Source organism: Prosopis cineraria, unplaced genomic scaffold (assembly GCF_029017545.1).
Source record: "Prosopis cineraria cultivar Desert tree isolate PC_DT_omini unplaced genomic scaffold, ASM2901754v1 PC7, whole genome shotgun sequence".
Lineage (NCBI taxonomy): Eukaryota > Viridiplantae > Streptophyta > Magnoliopsida > Fabales > Fabaceae > Prosopis > Prosopis cineraria.
The window spans coordinates 38,186,830-38,204,320 of record NW_026555338.1 but is presented as its reverse complement, the minus strand read 5'-3'; the positions used below and the strand labels follow the sequence as shown (position 1 = coordinate 38,204,320).

Below are 17,491 nucleotides of genomic sequence, written 5' to 3'. Positions count from 1 at the left end.
TAAATTATATCATTTTTTCTTTATTTATTTATTTATAGTTGTTATTTTGTGACATAAATGTGTGCTAGATTGTGTGTTAGGAAATTTGCATGTGCGCATATGTTTGATATATGTATATGTTGGAAAAAGAGAACTTTTAACATGTCCTGCTTGAATGCTGCTTGAAGACCTTTTTCTGCCATAATAAAAACTCATGCTAGTTAATTAGGCTTGCTCAAAATATCATGGTAGAAGTAAGGGTAGTTCTTGTTCTACTATGATAGTTAGGTTGTTCCTTTTCTACCATGATAGGTGAATCTTTTACTATCATGGTAGGATATGATTAAGTATGAATTTTGCGTTGGGGTTGTTTCAATCAGAATTCCTCCTTCGTCCATTAGCATCGCTCTCGCCTCTGGCACCAATGCCAGTACGCTAAGCACGTACGCTGACTTGTCCGCCATGTTTGATTAGAGGTGTTCACGGGACGGGACGGGACCGGGACACCCCCGTCCCGTGTCCCGTCCCGAAAAAAAGATCGGGACTGAATTTTGGTCCCGTGTCCCGTCCCGTCCCGTTAAGAGTCGGGACGGGACCAGGACAAAATCGGGACGTCCCGCCGTCCCGATAAATGAAATAATATCGAAAAAAGATTTGGATAATAATGTTCATTAAAATTTTAAATTATATAATTTATTAAGTTTAAAATTAAAATAACACAAGTACATAAATAACAATAATTTAAAATCAATTATTGAATTATTTTAATCACAACTACATATTATAATAAAAAATACAAGTAATCTTTATGCTATAAAATTAGCAACAACAGGCAAGTCAAATACAACATCAAATAATTGTTCTTCTACTTTAGTGAAGATATACTAAGCTAATGACTCTTCTAAAAATAAGCAAGAAGTATGTTATAAATAAAAGTTATTAAATAGATAGATATAAGAATAAATTATATTAATATAATTAATATATTATAAAAAAGATATCGCCATGTTTACTCCATACCATTAAAATTATCAATATAAAAATACTTTAGTTTTAAATAAGAATTGTAAGTATTAAAATTATAATTGATATAATTAATATAAGTATAAATTATATTAATATAATTAATATATTTAAAATAAAAAATAATATATATAATATTCGGGACGGGACGGGACGGGACGTCCCGATGGTAATCCCGTGTCCCGTCCCGTCCCGAACCCCTTTCCTGTCCCGTCCCGTAAAGTCCCGTCCCGATTATTTTCGGGCCTGGACAAGACCCGTCCCGATATGATCGGGACGATACCGGGCCAATCGGGACGGGTTCAGATTGAACACCCCTATGTTTGATATAAAACCTGCCATTAGTTGCATTTGCAGCTTCATTATTTCGGCCTACACCACCCTTATTTTGTTGTCCTTTACTAAACAAAGGGTGTACATCACTGTCAAGGCATCCTTCACCAGCTCCTATGTTTGTTCTGCCAACACCATTCTCAGCCTCCTCCATCTCCAACGCCATTCAAACGCTGACGTGAGGCTTTATGGCAATCTCCTTCTCCATGGGTAGGTGTTTTTGTCCAATACGAATCCCTCCCCTCATGAACAATTTCTATCAAATCTTATTGGGAATATGAACCCTTTTTTGTTCGTTTTCTAATGATGCTAATGGAGACAAATTCCTTCCTGCCAGTGACAATATTACTTCAATTTTCCCATTCATCCCTTGTGGATCCTTCTTCTTCCTAAGAATTGAATGAACCAACTTTGAAGAAGAGGAATTTCAATGAGATGGTATGAATTTAGAGAAGAATAGAAAGAACAAGAAAAAGGAGCAGGGGTGATTTTTTTAAAATTTTTCAGAGGAGCTTTGGCAATTTTAAGGTGGTTTTCTGGCTTGTTCTTGGCCAGTAGTCTAATTTCCATGATGGCTTGTTTCTAGTTGTCAATCGAAGAGGACTGAAGATCATTCACTAGTTAAGCTATAAAATCGTTGGAATTGTCGGACGCTCAGGCAATCAGGAGGTGTCGGCTTTGGGAAGAAACTGTCAGAGTTTTGCAACTTTAAGGGGATATTTTTGTCATTTCATCAAAATTTTAGTGACAATTAGGTGTCTTGGACTTGAGAGACATTATCACATTTTGCATGATTAAATTGTAATTTTTCTATTTCAAAGGAATTTATTTGTCATTTTTTCTAAATATAATGATCGGTTGGAAGAAGGCAGGTAATTTGAAGGTGGAGAATGTGGGATTTGGGATGGAATGGTTGGAATGCAGGAAAAGGGAGAATGGAAAGATCCGTGGACGTCTCCGTCATGTATGGCCTATCCGCCCTCGCATAGTCGCATTTTAGTAATTCCTGAAGCACGATTCTCTGTCTCGTAAAGCAGCAGAACCCAACAAAAAAGTCCCTGCTTCTCATGAACATATCACTGATAATGATCACCCTCCTCTTCTCACCCATTAATCAATAGTCATCCCATCTTTCCCTCATCCCTATCATTCCTTTTCCTTCTTCACTCACCCCCGTGTCATACATTACCTCTCTCCCATTTTCTTCGACTCGTGCGGTCCCACCTTTTGATTTGTACTTTGTGCTCGTCTTTTTCTGTTATTACACATTCTTTCCATCATCTACTTACTTGGTTGATTAGCTCCGGAGAGACTAGAGCCTTCCACGCATTTTCTTCGGTCACGGAAACAGTAATTAATTATATCACCGGCCGACTCTGCCTCCAAATATGCAGTCAAAGAAATTAAAGAAACCTCATGCCTTTGAAGAAAGCAAAACAAGCAGTATCGTTCATTTCGATGGTTTTGATTTAATTGCTTTCCCGAATTTCGGATCCCTTTTCGATTCATAAAACGCGAGTGCGACTGCAAGTAGAGCCCCACCGCCGGCATATTTTGACCATGCAACTATAAACTGTACTCTTCTGCTTCTGTCATCGTTTCCTGAACTGTAGGGAACTTTACATTCACGCGAAGAAGCAGAGTGAAGACTCCCGCATTAACTCGCACCTCTCTCACTTCATCTGACACTATTAATCCGTCGCTCTCCCTACATCCTACATGACTTGTTGTGATGATTCTTAAGATCAAACGCTTGACGTGTATCAAGTCAAAATATAATACAGAATTAAAGATTGGTTAAACACTACTAGAGTTAGCAGAGACGAGCCAACAACATTTGAATTGTCGCTTTAAATTAAAGCTACAGAAACATGAGGAAGATGATTTCTTCAGCGCTCCAACACAGAGAAATAGCTAGGAGCTTCACCAATATTACATGACAAACATTAAAACTGACGAGTCATCAAACTCGATTGGAATTGTACGAGCACAGATGCTGGAAGGTGTTTCCAGCTGCAATATACATGTAAAAGGATAACAGGAGGTGAAGAAGTAATTATGTGAGTCGCTCATATGCCAACCATGGGCGTAGACGAGGATGAGGAAAAGGATGTTGGAGATGGCCAGAGCTGTGCATTCTTCACCTTGGAGACACTAGCCAGGGCGCCCAATGGCGTCACGTCTCCTACAATTGTTACTTTCTTCTTCTCCATCTCTATGCTGAATGATGTCACTCCTGCGTATAATTCATCACCAGAACATAAATCTCTGACGCACTTAATATAATTTCATAGACCGAGAATTCCTCGACAAAATCTGACCTTGCATTCTTGAAATGTGTTTTCCAACTTTCGCTGCACAGCCCTTGCAATGCAATGACACCCTCAAAACCACGACCTATAAAATTACAAACACAAGATGACACGGTAGACCTTGCTTATCCAGGAATATACACTTGATTCATCAGTACTTCACCTGGTTCCGAGAGCGAGGCGAAGAAGAAGGGCGCAGAGCAGGAGAGTGATCGTTGTGGATGAAAGAGGGATCAGAGCCAGCAAGGAGGCGCGTTGTGGAAGAAGAAAGGCTACAGTGAGTAAATAGGTCGTGGGTTTGCTTGCCTGCATAACTCTTTCTGTGCTTCTCGTAAGAAGGCTTTGGGTTAGTGGGGAAAAGGGATGAACGCGAGCAGGGCGCTCGAGCAAGGAGGCCGTAGCTTTTGGGGGTACGGCGTACCCTAGAACGATGGACGTGCGTACTGGGGATTACAGCAGTGGAGGCAGAGGAGGAACAGAACAAGTCCATTCCTTTCATGGTTGTGAGTGGACAGTCACAAGACTGAGTTGGAACCTATGGCTGTTAATTATATGTAGTCGCTGAGCTGATAAGAGGCCTCGTGAACTGTGGCCGTTTAGTTTTATATCTCCCATGCACTCATTTAAAATCAAGAGTTGGAGTTTATTTTCGATATACTTCCAGTACTGACCAGTGATTCAAAAGTATATTATCATTTATATGTATTTTATTATATTATTTAATTTTAAATCATGATTAAGTAAATATTTTGGAATTGAGATGACTTTTTGAAAATATGATTATGCAGCTTTTCAATTAATATTATAGACAAAATTGAGAGGGATTCGGATCTCAAAACGTGGGGAGGAAAAAGATAGAGTAAGAGATAACGATAATGCATGAGGTCCCAGTGGCACGTTTGGGTGATGATACCTTGGAAGGTGTGAGATTAATCTGGATTCTCATGGGAATTTCTTCACTGTGGCGGGACTTAAGAAGCCGTGCCAATGCTTTCCGTGACCTGGAAAGCAAAGCTTTTCCGGGAGACCAACAACCTTCTATTATTGAAGCATGATTGTTTTACATATTGGACTCTGTTGCACAATTTGGTGGGCTCCTCCAATTTCATACACTAGGATACCACTTTAATTTCTTCATGCTCTGGAAATCTGGACTCAAATCCAAATTACATGACAAGTATTTTCGTCGCGGTGGATGTAGGATGTCTCTCACTATTAACGAGGCACTCTGTATGGGGTATTTTGCAACTTCCTTTAAAACATGCACGTAATTTTTTTTCCTGGGAAGACATCGAGTCCATTTAAATACTTGCGTTCTCGATCCCATTGCAATATCAACCATGTTTTGGTGACATGCCCACCATTTGCTAGCATTATGGAGTTATTTTCGCATGACCTGCTCGAATTAAGTTATCTGTTTAAGCAGAGTTTGGATCTTCCGAGGGAAGCAGTGATGGATAATGGTATACATATTATCCATCTCATAATAACGCGCGCCCGCGCACGTGTACATTAATAGGTTATTAATACAACGAGTCTTACACGACATTATTATTGTTTTGTTTTTAAGATCTCACAATAAAAATTGGAAGTTATAATTAACTTAAGAGTGAACATTAGTCACTAATCTATGTTTAAATATTATATTTTCCTTTTGATAAAGACATATAGTTGTAAACATGAAACAGTGCAACTTTCAATTTATGTTGAATTATTTGTAAGTGTGTGTGACTATGCATGCAGGGAGAATGACATTTGAGTTCTTTTAAGAGAATTTATCACTACAATAAAAACATATCAATTTTATATTAAATATTATTTTATAAAAACACGTATATATTGTTGAAAGTTAAACCTTAACTTATATTTTTTGTTAGTATTTTTTTAAAAATTTAATAAGTTAAGATTCAGATTTCAATAATTTTACATGTTTTTACAGGATGACATTTGATATAAAATTGATGGGCCCTTAATTATAGCAAAAAAAAATTTTACGTGGGTCTTAAATATCATTATCCTATGTATGCATGCATATTCAAATTAATACTTACTAGATTGAATATAGTGATCGAGAAGTGGAAGATTAAAGTCTAGGATGACCAGTCAAGAGAAGGCAAAAACAAAGCAACAACGGTCGAAAAGTTCGAAGTATATTCAAAAGATGATGAAAAATGAATTTGATGATGTGGGGAATAATTATTTAAAAGCATGATGATTATAATTATTGGGTCAGGTGATCATTAATAGATCAATGCACCATCCATGTCTAAATAAACTGGCCACTTGCTCAGCTACCTACCATTTTGACACAATTAAAAAAATTGCGTGTTCATGCAATAAAGAAAGCGATCCGTTGTTCCCACACGAGAAGAAAAGGTAAAGATCTCATCATGATCTTACCAGATTATTTCATTACGGTGAATTTGGTTCTCCCTCGGTTTTCAAACACTCTACAAGAAAAATTAACATGTATCTCTTTGTTTTCATTTATAAGTAAAATTATAAACTTTAAAAAGCATTTATTACATTTTTGCCAAATTCTATCCTATAAAGTCAATATTTATTTTCACTTGACAAGCTTATTTCATTAACTTAAGGGATGATATTTAGCATAAATTTTTTAATTTTTAATTTGAAGTATAATGTTTTAATTTTTTTTTTAATTTCATGAATGATCCCATCTTCAACAATCAACCTAGCTTATGTATCCACGAGCTGATGCACTGTACATCTTTTTTAACAACATATGTAATTCTCCAGCGATAACTGCATAAAGCTTGAACCCACATCCATAGCAGCATAAGAGTAGGGTTAAGTGTTGTGGGATCTGAGGATATGTTGGAACGGGAGCTTTCGCACGTGCATGTCATGACTTATGATTGCCAGCAACTCGATCGCAAGAAGTTGTAAATATGATCATCAGAGAAACTGAAGCTCATCCACGATATTACGCATATTTACTTAATTAAGGGCTTGAATGTTATTCTGGATCATCCTTAGAAGAAAGCCAGTGAATATTCTAATTAGCTATCAAGATCTGCTAAAAAATTCGATGATTTTTTGGTCGGAAAGAGAAAATCAATAAAACTCAAATGAAAAAGCTTAACCCGAACAACAACACCAAGTCCAGATTCGATATTAATACCCTGTATTTAATTGATTGATTTCTCTATAAGATCTATGGGTTTATTAACTAGGGAAAATTTCAGTGAGGAGAACTCCTCTACTAAATTTAATTTCAGTCAAAATTTTTAAAATTTTAAATTTTTATTGTACACGTGAGAGATTAAAATGAAATTATAAAAAACTGGCTAAAATGACTTTATTATTCATTGTGAAGCTATATGCATGACCAATTTATATATGAAAACGAACAATTGATATATATAAAATAAATAATTGATATGGATAAAGTTTATAACGTTAACAACACAATATCACTATGAATATAAACAAATGAAGCGAAGCACAAAAACAACTCGTGTAAAAAAAATTAACAATTGATGTATAGAAAATTAACAACTATTGCCACGCCGGAACATGACTTTTTCAAAAAAAAAGTCCATAAATGTAAGAAAATGAAAGTTGTCACTAAAGTTTTAAAGAAACTTTGGAAAATCATATAATGAAAGAGGATAGTCTGTGAAAAGGATTTAGAAGTTGATTATGCATGAGAAAGATATTAGGCATCTCACAACACTTGTTCATAAGAACAGTTATCCTAAATTGATTGCATAAAATTAATTAGACTTTTAATAATATCTTAATTGCCCTTTATAATCACATGTAAAAATAAAGATAACAAGAAATTAATAAAAAAATTATTTACTTACATGGAAGAACTTAGCTTAGGGCTTATGTATTCTATGATGAGGACTAAAATCCATGTAGTTCAAGATATTATTATTTTAGGTTTTCTCTAATTTTTTTATGAAAAGAATTTTTTTAAATTCACCTTTATTATTATCATTGTACAAAAACTTAACTAGCATTAAAACCTAATATGATTTAGTATTATTCATAGTCCACTGGTTGATGTTTTAAGTGCACACAGTGATTTAATATCACTCATGACAGACCCTAAGAAACTTTTTAAAGTGAATTTTTTTAAAATAATTTAATTATGAAATTGTAATACAAAATTTGATACCTACGATGACTTAGTGTCATTCATCGTATCTTAATTTAATATTTTTTGAAATCCATGATAATTTAGTATCACTTATGATATAGTCTAAAATATGCCAATAATTTTATTATTTTTTTACCTATGATGACTTAATATCATTCATAATATCTCATTTGATGCTTGTAGAAATCACAGTGACTTAGTATTAGTCATGATATAGCCTAAAATATATCGATAAATTTTATCATTTCTAAAAGTAATGCACAAAGAGATTTATATATATTTGATATTTGCGATGATTTAGTATTACTCATGAAAAACTTGAAAGCTAAGGGAATCTGGATTAATATTTTATTTAATTATTTATTTATGTATTCATAAGATGATTGAAAATGAATCTCAAAAGAATTCAACATATTTTAGAATATTCACTGAAAGAAAATAAATAATAAAAAAAAGAAAGGAAACAAATTAAACTACAATTGCCTCACAAGCAAATTCACGAGCGCGCATTAATTCAACTGTCATAGGTGTATAAGCTTACTGTGCGTACTGCGTACATACCAGCCAAATCCAAGTTCGATTTCCACTTTTCTTCTTTCATTGCAAATTAAAGTAAATAATATATGAAAGCCCAGGACTGAGAAACTATATTATCAAAACTCATATTTATTCCATACATGAAAAAAGAAGAAGAAGAAGAAGAAAAGAAAGGCATACTGTGCTCATGAATCTCTTCAAGCATATATGAATATTATTCATCTAAGAAAGTGTGTTGGATGAACTGGATTGCAATCATAATATCAACGGGTTAGAGCAAAATGAAGTTGGGGACGCAATGCTCCGACAACAATCATAAGACTCTATAAGATTCAATACCCAATGAAAACATATAATCCATGTATAGTGTGAGAAGCAGGTAAAAGTGAATGATAGAAGAAAGCTCTTACAATGATGTATACCCCAATGGTTTCTACCTACCTCTCTCCTTTCACTGTCTCTCCAAATTTTCCTACCCGTCTCGCTGCCTCTCTCTCCAAATTTTTTTTCCCTCCTTGTGGCCTCTTTCTCTCTCTCTGTCCTACTAATATTTTAGATCTTAGCTTTTTCTTCTTAATAATAGAATTAATCATATCAAATCAAATTCTATTTTAAATTTTTCTTCATTATTTTAGATTTTTCAAATTCACATCAAAGGCATTTAATTTAATAGAAATAAAATTGAGGGGATTTGGGAGTCAATTAAAAAAAGATAAAAGTTCTTTTAAAATTATGAAGATATTTTTTTATTTTTTAATTGTTTTTGATAAAACCTATTTTTCATTTATTTTATTTTATTTATTTAAGTTACTTAATTTTATTGGGTTTTTATTTATTTCTAATTTACATTTAGTAGCCCAAACAAAATACAATGTTCACAAATGATGTAAGTGGAAATGAGAGATGCAAATTCATAGTAGTGTTGTGTTGTTAATGAGAGAATTGCAAATTTCACTTATGTCAAATGTTTATTTTTTATATATTAGTTATTAATTTTTTTACAATAGTTGTCTATGTGCTTGGTTTTACCAGGAACAATGAAGTTATTTCAGTCAACTTTTCAATTTCATTTTAGTGCCCCACATGTAGAGTGAAATTTTAAAATTTTAAAAGTGTTAATTGAAATTAAGTTTAGTCTAAGAGATCTCACTGAGATTTTTCCCATTAGCTATTGGCGAGCAAATAATCCGATTCTTTTTGCTTTTATATACTTAAATCAATGTCCATTTTTATGGAGCAAGCCAGGGCCGCCCCTCAGACCCTCACGAAATATATAGAGGTTCGGCCCACATCGCGGGCATGCCTGCAGCCAGCTCCTTTTCTGGGCTCAGAAAAGGATCCAGAAGAGGGCACTTTTTTTTTTTTGTTTCCCTACTTTGACCATGAACTCCAAAAGGCCTTGAAGTCCTCCCCGATTACATATATTGATAGACAATAATCAATATAAAATAGATTATTGTTAAAATAAAAATATGACTTATTTTTTTAAATTAAACTTATTATTAATCTTTGTTTGTAAATAATTTGCTTTTCAAGTCCTTGTATGCGATTTTCCTTATATTTATTAAAAAATTTGCAAAATATTTATAGGGCAGCTGCTCGTTCTGCCCAACCTGTTGGTACATCCCTGTCTAAAATATGAATATTGATTCAATATTTTCAAATATTTTCTTTGATTAAAATACTTTTTAAAAATTTTATATAACTCCACTTATGCAATTTCCCACGAAAAAAGTAAAAGAGCTAAAGGCCATGCGTGTTTTGGTTGATGCGATAGGGTGTCATACTGTTACATTCGTCGAGAAGGAATTTAAAATGTTCCACTGAAACATTTGATTGCTGAGACATGAAATAAAAAGAATTAAAGTAAAATCATGAATATGTAAGAAAAGAAATAACGTCGTCACGGAGGCCAAAAAAGAAAAAAACTCCCAAACGTTAGCGCGACCAACACGCAGTCGGAGCCCTGTCCGGAGAAAATGGGATACTTTTGGAGAAAGGAGATTGTTATGCGCTGACCAGTTTGACACGTCTTGTGAGTCGAATTTGCTACTGCGCAGTGTATACTATTTCTCTGCAGACTAATTAACGACAATTTGCTCCGTCAACTGTCTGGGACGTCTCGGATTTGATTTCACACCAGGGAGTTGGGACTTCGCGTTCACACTTCACATTACTTTCCCTTCATATCAAGGGATTGCCCTCGCCTTTGTCTCTAAAATGAAAAGTCACATTATTTATGAGCTAGCAAATAATATTTACAGGGCTATTTTTTTAAATAAATGCTCAGGTTTATATTAAACTTTGTGCAAAGCATACATCTTGAGAAATAGGCGTAGATGTAATGAACAATTTTTTTTTTCTGGCATACATAGTTTAAACTATATTCTATCCCATTCATTCATAATTTATAAAGAATAAGATAAGATGTTTTATAAACTAAATACATATTGATATTAGAAATCTCATCTACAAAATATATCGAAACATCATGTCAACTGTCAATTGTCATTGTCAATGTCAATTTATAACTAAACAGCGTGCAGCCACACATTTTCTTTTTAAAAACTAAATCTTTATTGTATAATGAAACGGTGTGACGGGCAGAGAAATGTTCTCCTTTCCTTTCACCCCCGGAGGGTAATGCTGTGTTAGGCCACAGAGAAAAACCGAAAAAACAAAATGAGAGGAGGAAAAAAATAAAGAGAAAAAAAATGAGAAGAATAAAATTTTTTTTTCATCATTTTAGCTGAAAGAAAACTGAAAGTAAAAAATTTATTAATTCCATATGATCAATAATAACCAAATTATTTATTAAAATGTTTATATAATAAAATTTAATATTCTAACATATTATATTATATATAATAAAATTTTGTATATATTATTGACTGAAAAAATATTATTAAAATTTATTTTATTGAATACCGATGAAAAATTATTTTATTCAATTTAAAATTTTATTTTATTGAATTTTTAAATATATAATAATCTTAAAATTTAAAATTACAAAATATAAAATATTTAACTGAAAATTAACTTAAAAATTTAGAATTTATATTTGTTTATTTAATTTAAAAATTAAATATACTGCTTTTTCAACAAAAATTTACAATCAAAATGTAATTATACTCTAAATATCATGATAAAAATAAAGAAAAGCAAGAGACATTGGTAAAAAAAATTAATGAGTAAATTTAAAAATGAGATTTTTTTTTCAAATCTTCTTGTATTTAAAAAAAAATTAAAAATAAAAATATATAGATCTTATATATTATTTTCTTTTCACTCTTCTCATCCCTTCACTTTTTTTTTCTTCTGTAGCCAAATTCTCACTTTTTTCTCCCTGCTACTTTTTTCTCTTGCCAAGTGGAGGATAAGAGTGCGTTCTAGAATCTCCTTTGGAGCTAAAAGAGTAAAAGACTATGACCGGGTTGGGGAAAATATCTCATCGATTTTTGTTTGAAAATACATATTTTAACTCAACTTTAAATTTTTGGATCAAATAATAATACGTAACTGAAATTTAAAAATATTTAGTGCATCTAAATATTTTTCAGAAAGGTCTTTAAATTTAGAAAAAATAATTTTACGAACAATAAAATTAAAATATGACTCTTTATTTCAGAACATGCCTTAACAAATACATTGCTCCCTTCCATTCTATATAGGGGGCACCTATTAGTCCCCTTTATAAGTTTATTATAGCATTAAATATATGTTTCCAATAAATACAATATATTAAAGATTATATGATAGAAGGGTAGTAAGAGAAGGTAAAAAAAAAAAACACAATCATTCATCCTTTTAATTATATCAAATTTTAATTTTAGTTTTTATAATTTTTTTAGTTTTTCATACTAAAAATATTAAAAAATTAAAACTATAGGGATTTGAGAAACTAATATCACTTAATTTTGTTAATATTATAGAGATGAAAAACATTAAAAAAATTATAAAAATTAAAAATAAAATTTGATAAAATTATAAAGATTGATGATTATAGTTTTTTCAAAATATTATAACAGTGAAGCTTAGTATAATTAATAGAAGTAATGTTCAAAATTACTCCAATTAACTTTATGACAATTTTAATGCTGCAATTAGCATTTAATAACTTTTGCTGATAAATCAAAATCAGTTAAAAATGACTTATTTGGAGGATGAAAATTGGTGAATCATAGTTGAAATCAACTATATAGAATCATGTGAATAAAAGCACAACGGAGGTGTAAGATAGAATGTGGATGCATTGATGAGGATGATAGAAATTAAGAGGAAAGAGAGAGGTTGATGGGGCCGGTCGCTGTCAGTAGAGAACGCGGAGGGAGAGTGAGCATTCGGATCCATACTGCAAACCAAAGCAATAGCCGACCAGAAAAAACGCGCGTCGCTCAACCTTTTTCTTTTGAAGAGACCCAGCCGTCCCTTTTAGCTAACAGCACAATGAATGCTAGGAGCGAGCTCACATCATGGGCTTCCAGTGCCTGGAGGATGAACCTAAGAAGTCAAAGCACGAAGATCAGAAGAGTAATAAAAGAAAGTCAGAGAAGGCCGTTATCGTTAATTAGTCGCAACAGAACAGTTACCCACTTACTAGCTGCAATGAATTCAGTTTCAGTCCTCACCCGCGGTGCTCAGTGTCAAAACACGGCATTTTTATCAGTGTTAATTTCTTTTTCCCTTTTCTTAATTACAAAATAATAATAATAAAAAATAAATATTATAAAATTATTATTTTAACATTTAATAAATAAATAAATATAATTTGTTAAAATTTGACTTGAATAATTTATATATAAATTTTAATTTGAACTATTTAAAACTGTATTGAAAAAATTTTAAAAAAATTTAAAAAGTTTAAAATAAGTGTTGAGCTTAGCAAAATGAGCTAAGTTCTTATAATGTAATAAAATAATGTCTGAACTCTTATTAAAAAAAATACTTATATTTAATGTCTGATTATATTATGAATATTATTATCTCTCATAGATAGAAGATTGTATAAAATCAGTACACTAAAAAATATTTTATAAAATATATTTAGTTATAGTTTTATTTTTTTTACTATAATTCTAAACTGTTCAGGACAAAATTTATATATAAATTGTTTAGATCAAATTTTAACAAGTCAAGTCTATATATTTATTAAACATTAAAATAATAATTTTGTAATATTTGTTTATTATTATAATAAGTTTGTGATTTAAAAAAGAAAAGAAAAAAATTAACATTGCAAAACGAAGTGTTTTAATGCTAAGCATTACGGTGCTCATTGACAAGCACCGAAACCGAATCCATTAGCTGGCTCCTCCCTTTTGTTGAACTCTCTTCTTCTTAGTTAAAACTCGATGACCACCGAAACTGAATTTGTTAGCTGGCTCCTCCCTTTTGTTGAACTCTCTTCTCCTTACTCAAAACTCAAAACCCAGCTCCATCCAAACATGCCCCACACTCAATCAAATTGATGAGAACTTTCACGTTTTTATGATTCAGATTTTAGTTAAAAATTATAATTAAAATACTTCTTACATTACTCTCTCCTCTTTATTTAATATACTCGAGCAATTACGAGCATATTTGAAGGAGATGAATTTGTAACACTTGTAAATCACATCAAGTGCTTTGTAAAATGATTGAGAATAATAATCACAAATCACAATCCCAATGCATGGCAGTGTGTGTGTGAAATGTAGAACTTGCACTGCCAACTTATACAAACATACATGATAATGCCGTGGATGGGTAGATTAAAATTTATTTGTATTTATCTTATACAATTCACGTATTCTAATACTTATACGGAAAGCACCTGTTCATACCACCGAATGATGCTTTTATGCACTGCTGCACGATGCTTTTATACGGAAGATTACACATGCAGATGTAAGGAAAAAAGTATTAAAAAGAAGAAGATTATTCGGTCGTTGCTAGCTATGACTTGACCAAATTTTGCCAAGAAAGTCCCTGACAAGGAATGGTATTTGAATTAAACTTGATTTAAAGGAAATGATAATGACTTAATACTGAAGCTTGTTTGTTTAATTAGAATGAAAACAGAGAGAATTAATATGGACAGTAGCTAGATGATGAGCATATACGTACGCGTTTGCGTGCACGGCTGTACGCCGGCCGAAATAAGCAAGATTGTAAACAACAAATTAAACAACCGCAATAATGGCGCGGTTGTCAGAAACGAAACCCCAAAGGCAAAGAACTGGTCCGCGCATTAATTAATTAACAAATAAACGTCATGTTTTACCCGGTAATTCCGTGTTAACATATACATTATAAATAATGTTGAAGGAGATCGAACGAAACAAAGAAACCAGACTTGAGATAACTTACGATAGCATATGATTAAGTTGGCAATTGATTGAATCATAGGCTAGACCATTAGAAATTCGAATACGGCATTCAGCTAAGCGGCAACGGATCCTGACCCCTCGTTTGGTAGATATTTGACCTGTTTATACTCTATCGTGTCTAATTATAGCTGAAACTTTCACGGAGACCTGGTCATTATACAAGTATTTTGTTTCTCATGATCAAATCCAACCTAAGCTTTTCTGCACCTTCGTATATTGTCACTACAGTAATGTCTGATAGAGTACTGCTATCTATCCCCGTAACAGTGCATAGTGAAAAAATTGAACACGGACTGATTCACGCATTTTTCATTACGCGCGATGCTTTTTCTTAAACGAGAACGATGGTTATTTAATTTTTATGTTTGTATAAGTCATCCTGATTACATATATAAAAACTTCGGTATGAATGATTAATTATTAGACTTTCATATCAATCAAAGGCATATAAGAAACAAAAAATTCCATTCAGGTCCATAGAAATAAGTTTAACACTGAAAAGTCTCACAAATTTTACAGAATACTTTTAAGTCCTAAATCCTATACATTAATAACTTAATTAAAAGCATTAACAACTAAACAACAGCTATTGCAAATTATAAATGGCCGTTGTCCAATTGTCAACATGCATAATACACTTGTTTTTTGTAGGATTTGAATGTAATTTTATCTAAAAAGCATATGCATGGATTATATACGTGTAGAGCCGGTAATTCCGGCCAAACCCACCCAAAAATTTTTAAGACCGGGCTTGATTATATGAACTTTTTTTTAAAAAATATAATACTTTAAACCCAATTCGAATAAGCCCGACCCTTGAAATGTCTGCCTCTATATGTATGTAGAGTAGGTAATTTTGGCCAAATTTAATAGGCTAGTCTGAACACAACTAAAAAAAGTTAAAACCAAATTTGATTATATGAATTTTTTTTAAGAGAATAGGATATTGTGAGCCCTATTCAAATAAATTCGACCTGAATTAAACTTAAACTAAATAAATTTAATCTATTCAAATTATGGATTCTATATACACGTGTCTATATGAGAGGGATATGTATCGTAAGCAGGCAGCAGCCGAGCAGGCAAAGGCCGGGTTTATGAAAGTATCAGAGAGGAGCGCGCCCTTTCAAGCGGATGTACAACGTACGCGTACAAAACAACAAGTCATGATCATCATATAACCACCTATAAGTCTATAACAACAATATTATCCAGTTTACTAACTGAATTCCTAAATACAGGATGTTTCAATGATGTCTGTTTCATCAAAAGTTGCGCTAAAATTACCATTACACTGTGAAACAACTTATTATGTCAATACACCGAATTAAACTATATTACACAACACAGAATTACAAATAAACAAAAATTAACAGCAATCCATCTCCCGAAAAGAAAAAGCAACCCGACAAACACTGAACGCCAATTTCAGAGGTGAGGGGAAAAAAAAATCAGTTGATGATGAAGTTGTAATCAAGTACGCAAGCATTTTTATCAAGTAGAAGCACCAAAAGGGGTGGTGTTACAATCCAGCCTACAACTTGGCGACCACTCATCAGAAGTGTATGCTCTTCACATACAAACTATTATAAGGAAAGAAGACCACGTAACAGCGAAGAAAACTCTCGTAGAGGAGAAGAACATCCCTAGTCCTATATTTTGTATGTGAGAGAAGAAACCAACACTCGAAGAAGAAGCTACCCTATAAAATAAGGAACTTCCCGATAAACAAAAAGGTAAAGATGAGCGAGGTTCAAACAAGCACCATACTTTGAATCAAAATGTTTGTTTATAGATGTTTTGATCATATGGAATTATGGATAGTCAGAAAACCATTTTTATTTCAAAGTGGCGCATATAAAAAACTAAAGGTCAGAGCTTTTTGTATTTTTTTTTTTTTTAAGTATACTCAGGTTTAAATCATCCCAACTCTTCTTCCTAACTCTTTTTTTTTTATTGCTTTTAGTTATCATCCCAACTCTGTTCCAAAGGGTTTATTCGATCTCTTAAACGAATAACACGAAACAACCAGTCCTGAAGGTACATAACAAGAACTAATCTTGATTATTGATAGAGAAATTAAATTGAAAGACACTTTCCTGTATAAAAAATATATTATCAAATTTCAAGCTTATAAATAGTTAATGTGATTACTTCGACGAGATTATTCCAATCAATTATTTATATTTTCGAAAAATATGTTGATGGAATACTAAAACAGTAACAATAACAAATATAAATATGAAATTTAAGTTTTAAACCTCCAATCACATTTCTTTGTACTTTTGTTTGAATGTGCGAATACAAATATAAATTTATTTTGATAAATTTACCCGTATTATTAATTAGTAATTGATTATATATATATATAAGTAAAGGGTTCCAGAATAAAATTCGATGAGACAATTAAGATTAAAAAAGGAGTTGCAGTGGAATTTCGACCTTTTGCTTTGGCGACCGAGGAGAGACCTTACGAAACAGGACTGGGCCCCTTTTGACTTCAAAGTTTTTCTTATGAATGAATTGTATTTAACTTTTTAAAAAATGATAATATAAAGAAGAAATTAAAAAAAAAAATTCCCTCAACCACTCGGAGTCAGCAAGCGTCAAGGTGGAACGTTCTAAGCGAAGGCGTCAAAAGCAACGTCGAAAGGTGGAAAACAAATTTCTTATCCGCGTACTGGCTTCACCGTCCGGTCCCCCCTTACGCTGCTTCCAACCGACCAGGCCATTTGCTCACTATAAACTCCCTCTCCCAATGCTCCTATAAATATCCCCTTCTCTCCCTTCCCCTTGCTCTCCACCAA

At 32.6% G+C, this 17,491-nt stretch overlaps 1 protein-coding gene across 1 annotated transcript; it reads right to left on the bottom strand.

Annotated features, from left to right (window-relative positions):
- Positions 1-3,148: 3,148 nt before the first annotated feature.
- On the bottom strand, positions 3,149-4,223 carry LOC129316403 (protein SODIUM POTASSIUM ROOT DEFECTIVE 1-like). The gene is made up of 3 exons (XM_054960808.1): positions 3,811-4,223; positions 3,657-3,732; positions 3,149-3,571 (listed from the first exon to the last, which is right to left on the bottom strand). The coding sequence occupies exons 1-3, from the start codon at positions 4,144-4,146 to the stop codon at positions 3,405-3,407; spliced, it is 579 nt and encodes a 192-aa protein (XP_054816783.1). The 5' UTR covers positions 4,147-4,223; the 3' UTR covers positions 3,149-3,404.
- Positions 4,224-17,491: the final 13,268 nt, after the last annotated feature.

Bases quoted from the DNA above. Each gene is read 5' to 3' on its own strand.
- LOC129316403 (XM_054960808.1), bottom strand. From the start codon at position 4,146: ATGAAAGGAATGGACTTGTTCTGTTCCTCCTCTGCCTCCACTGCTGTA. The intron at 3,733-3,810 runs GTGAAGTACTGA...GTAATTTTATAG, and splicing joins CGCCTCGCTCTCGGAACCAG to GTCGTGGTTTTGAGGGTGTC. The intron at 3,572-3,656 runs GTCAGATTTTGT...AATTATACGCAG, and splicing joins ACACATTTCAAGAATGCAAG to GAGTGACATCATTCAGCATA.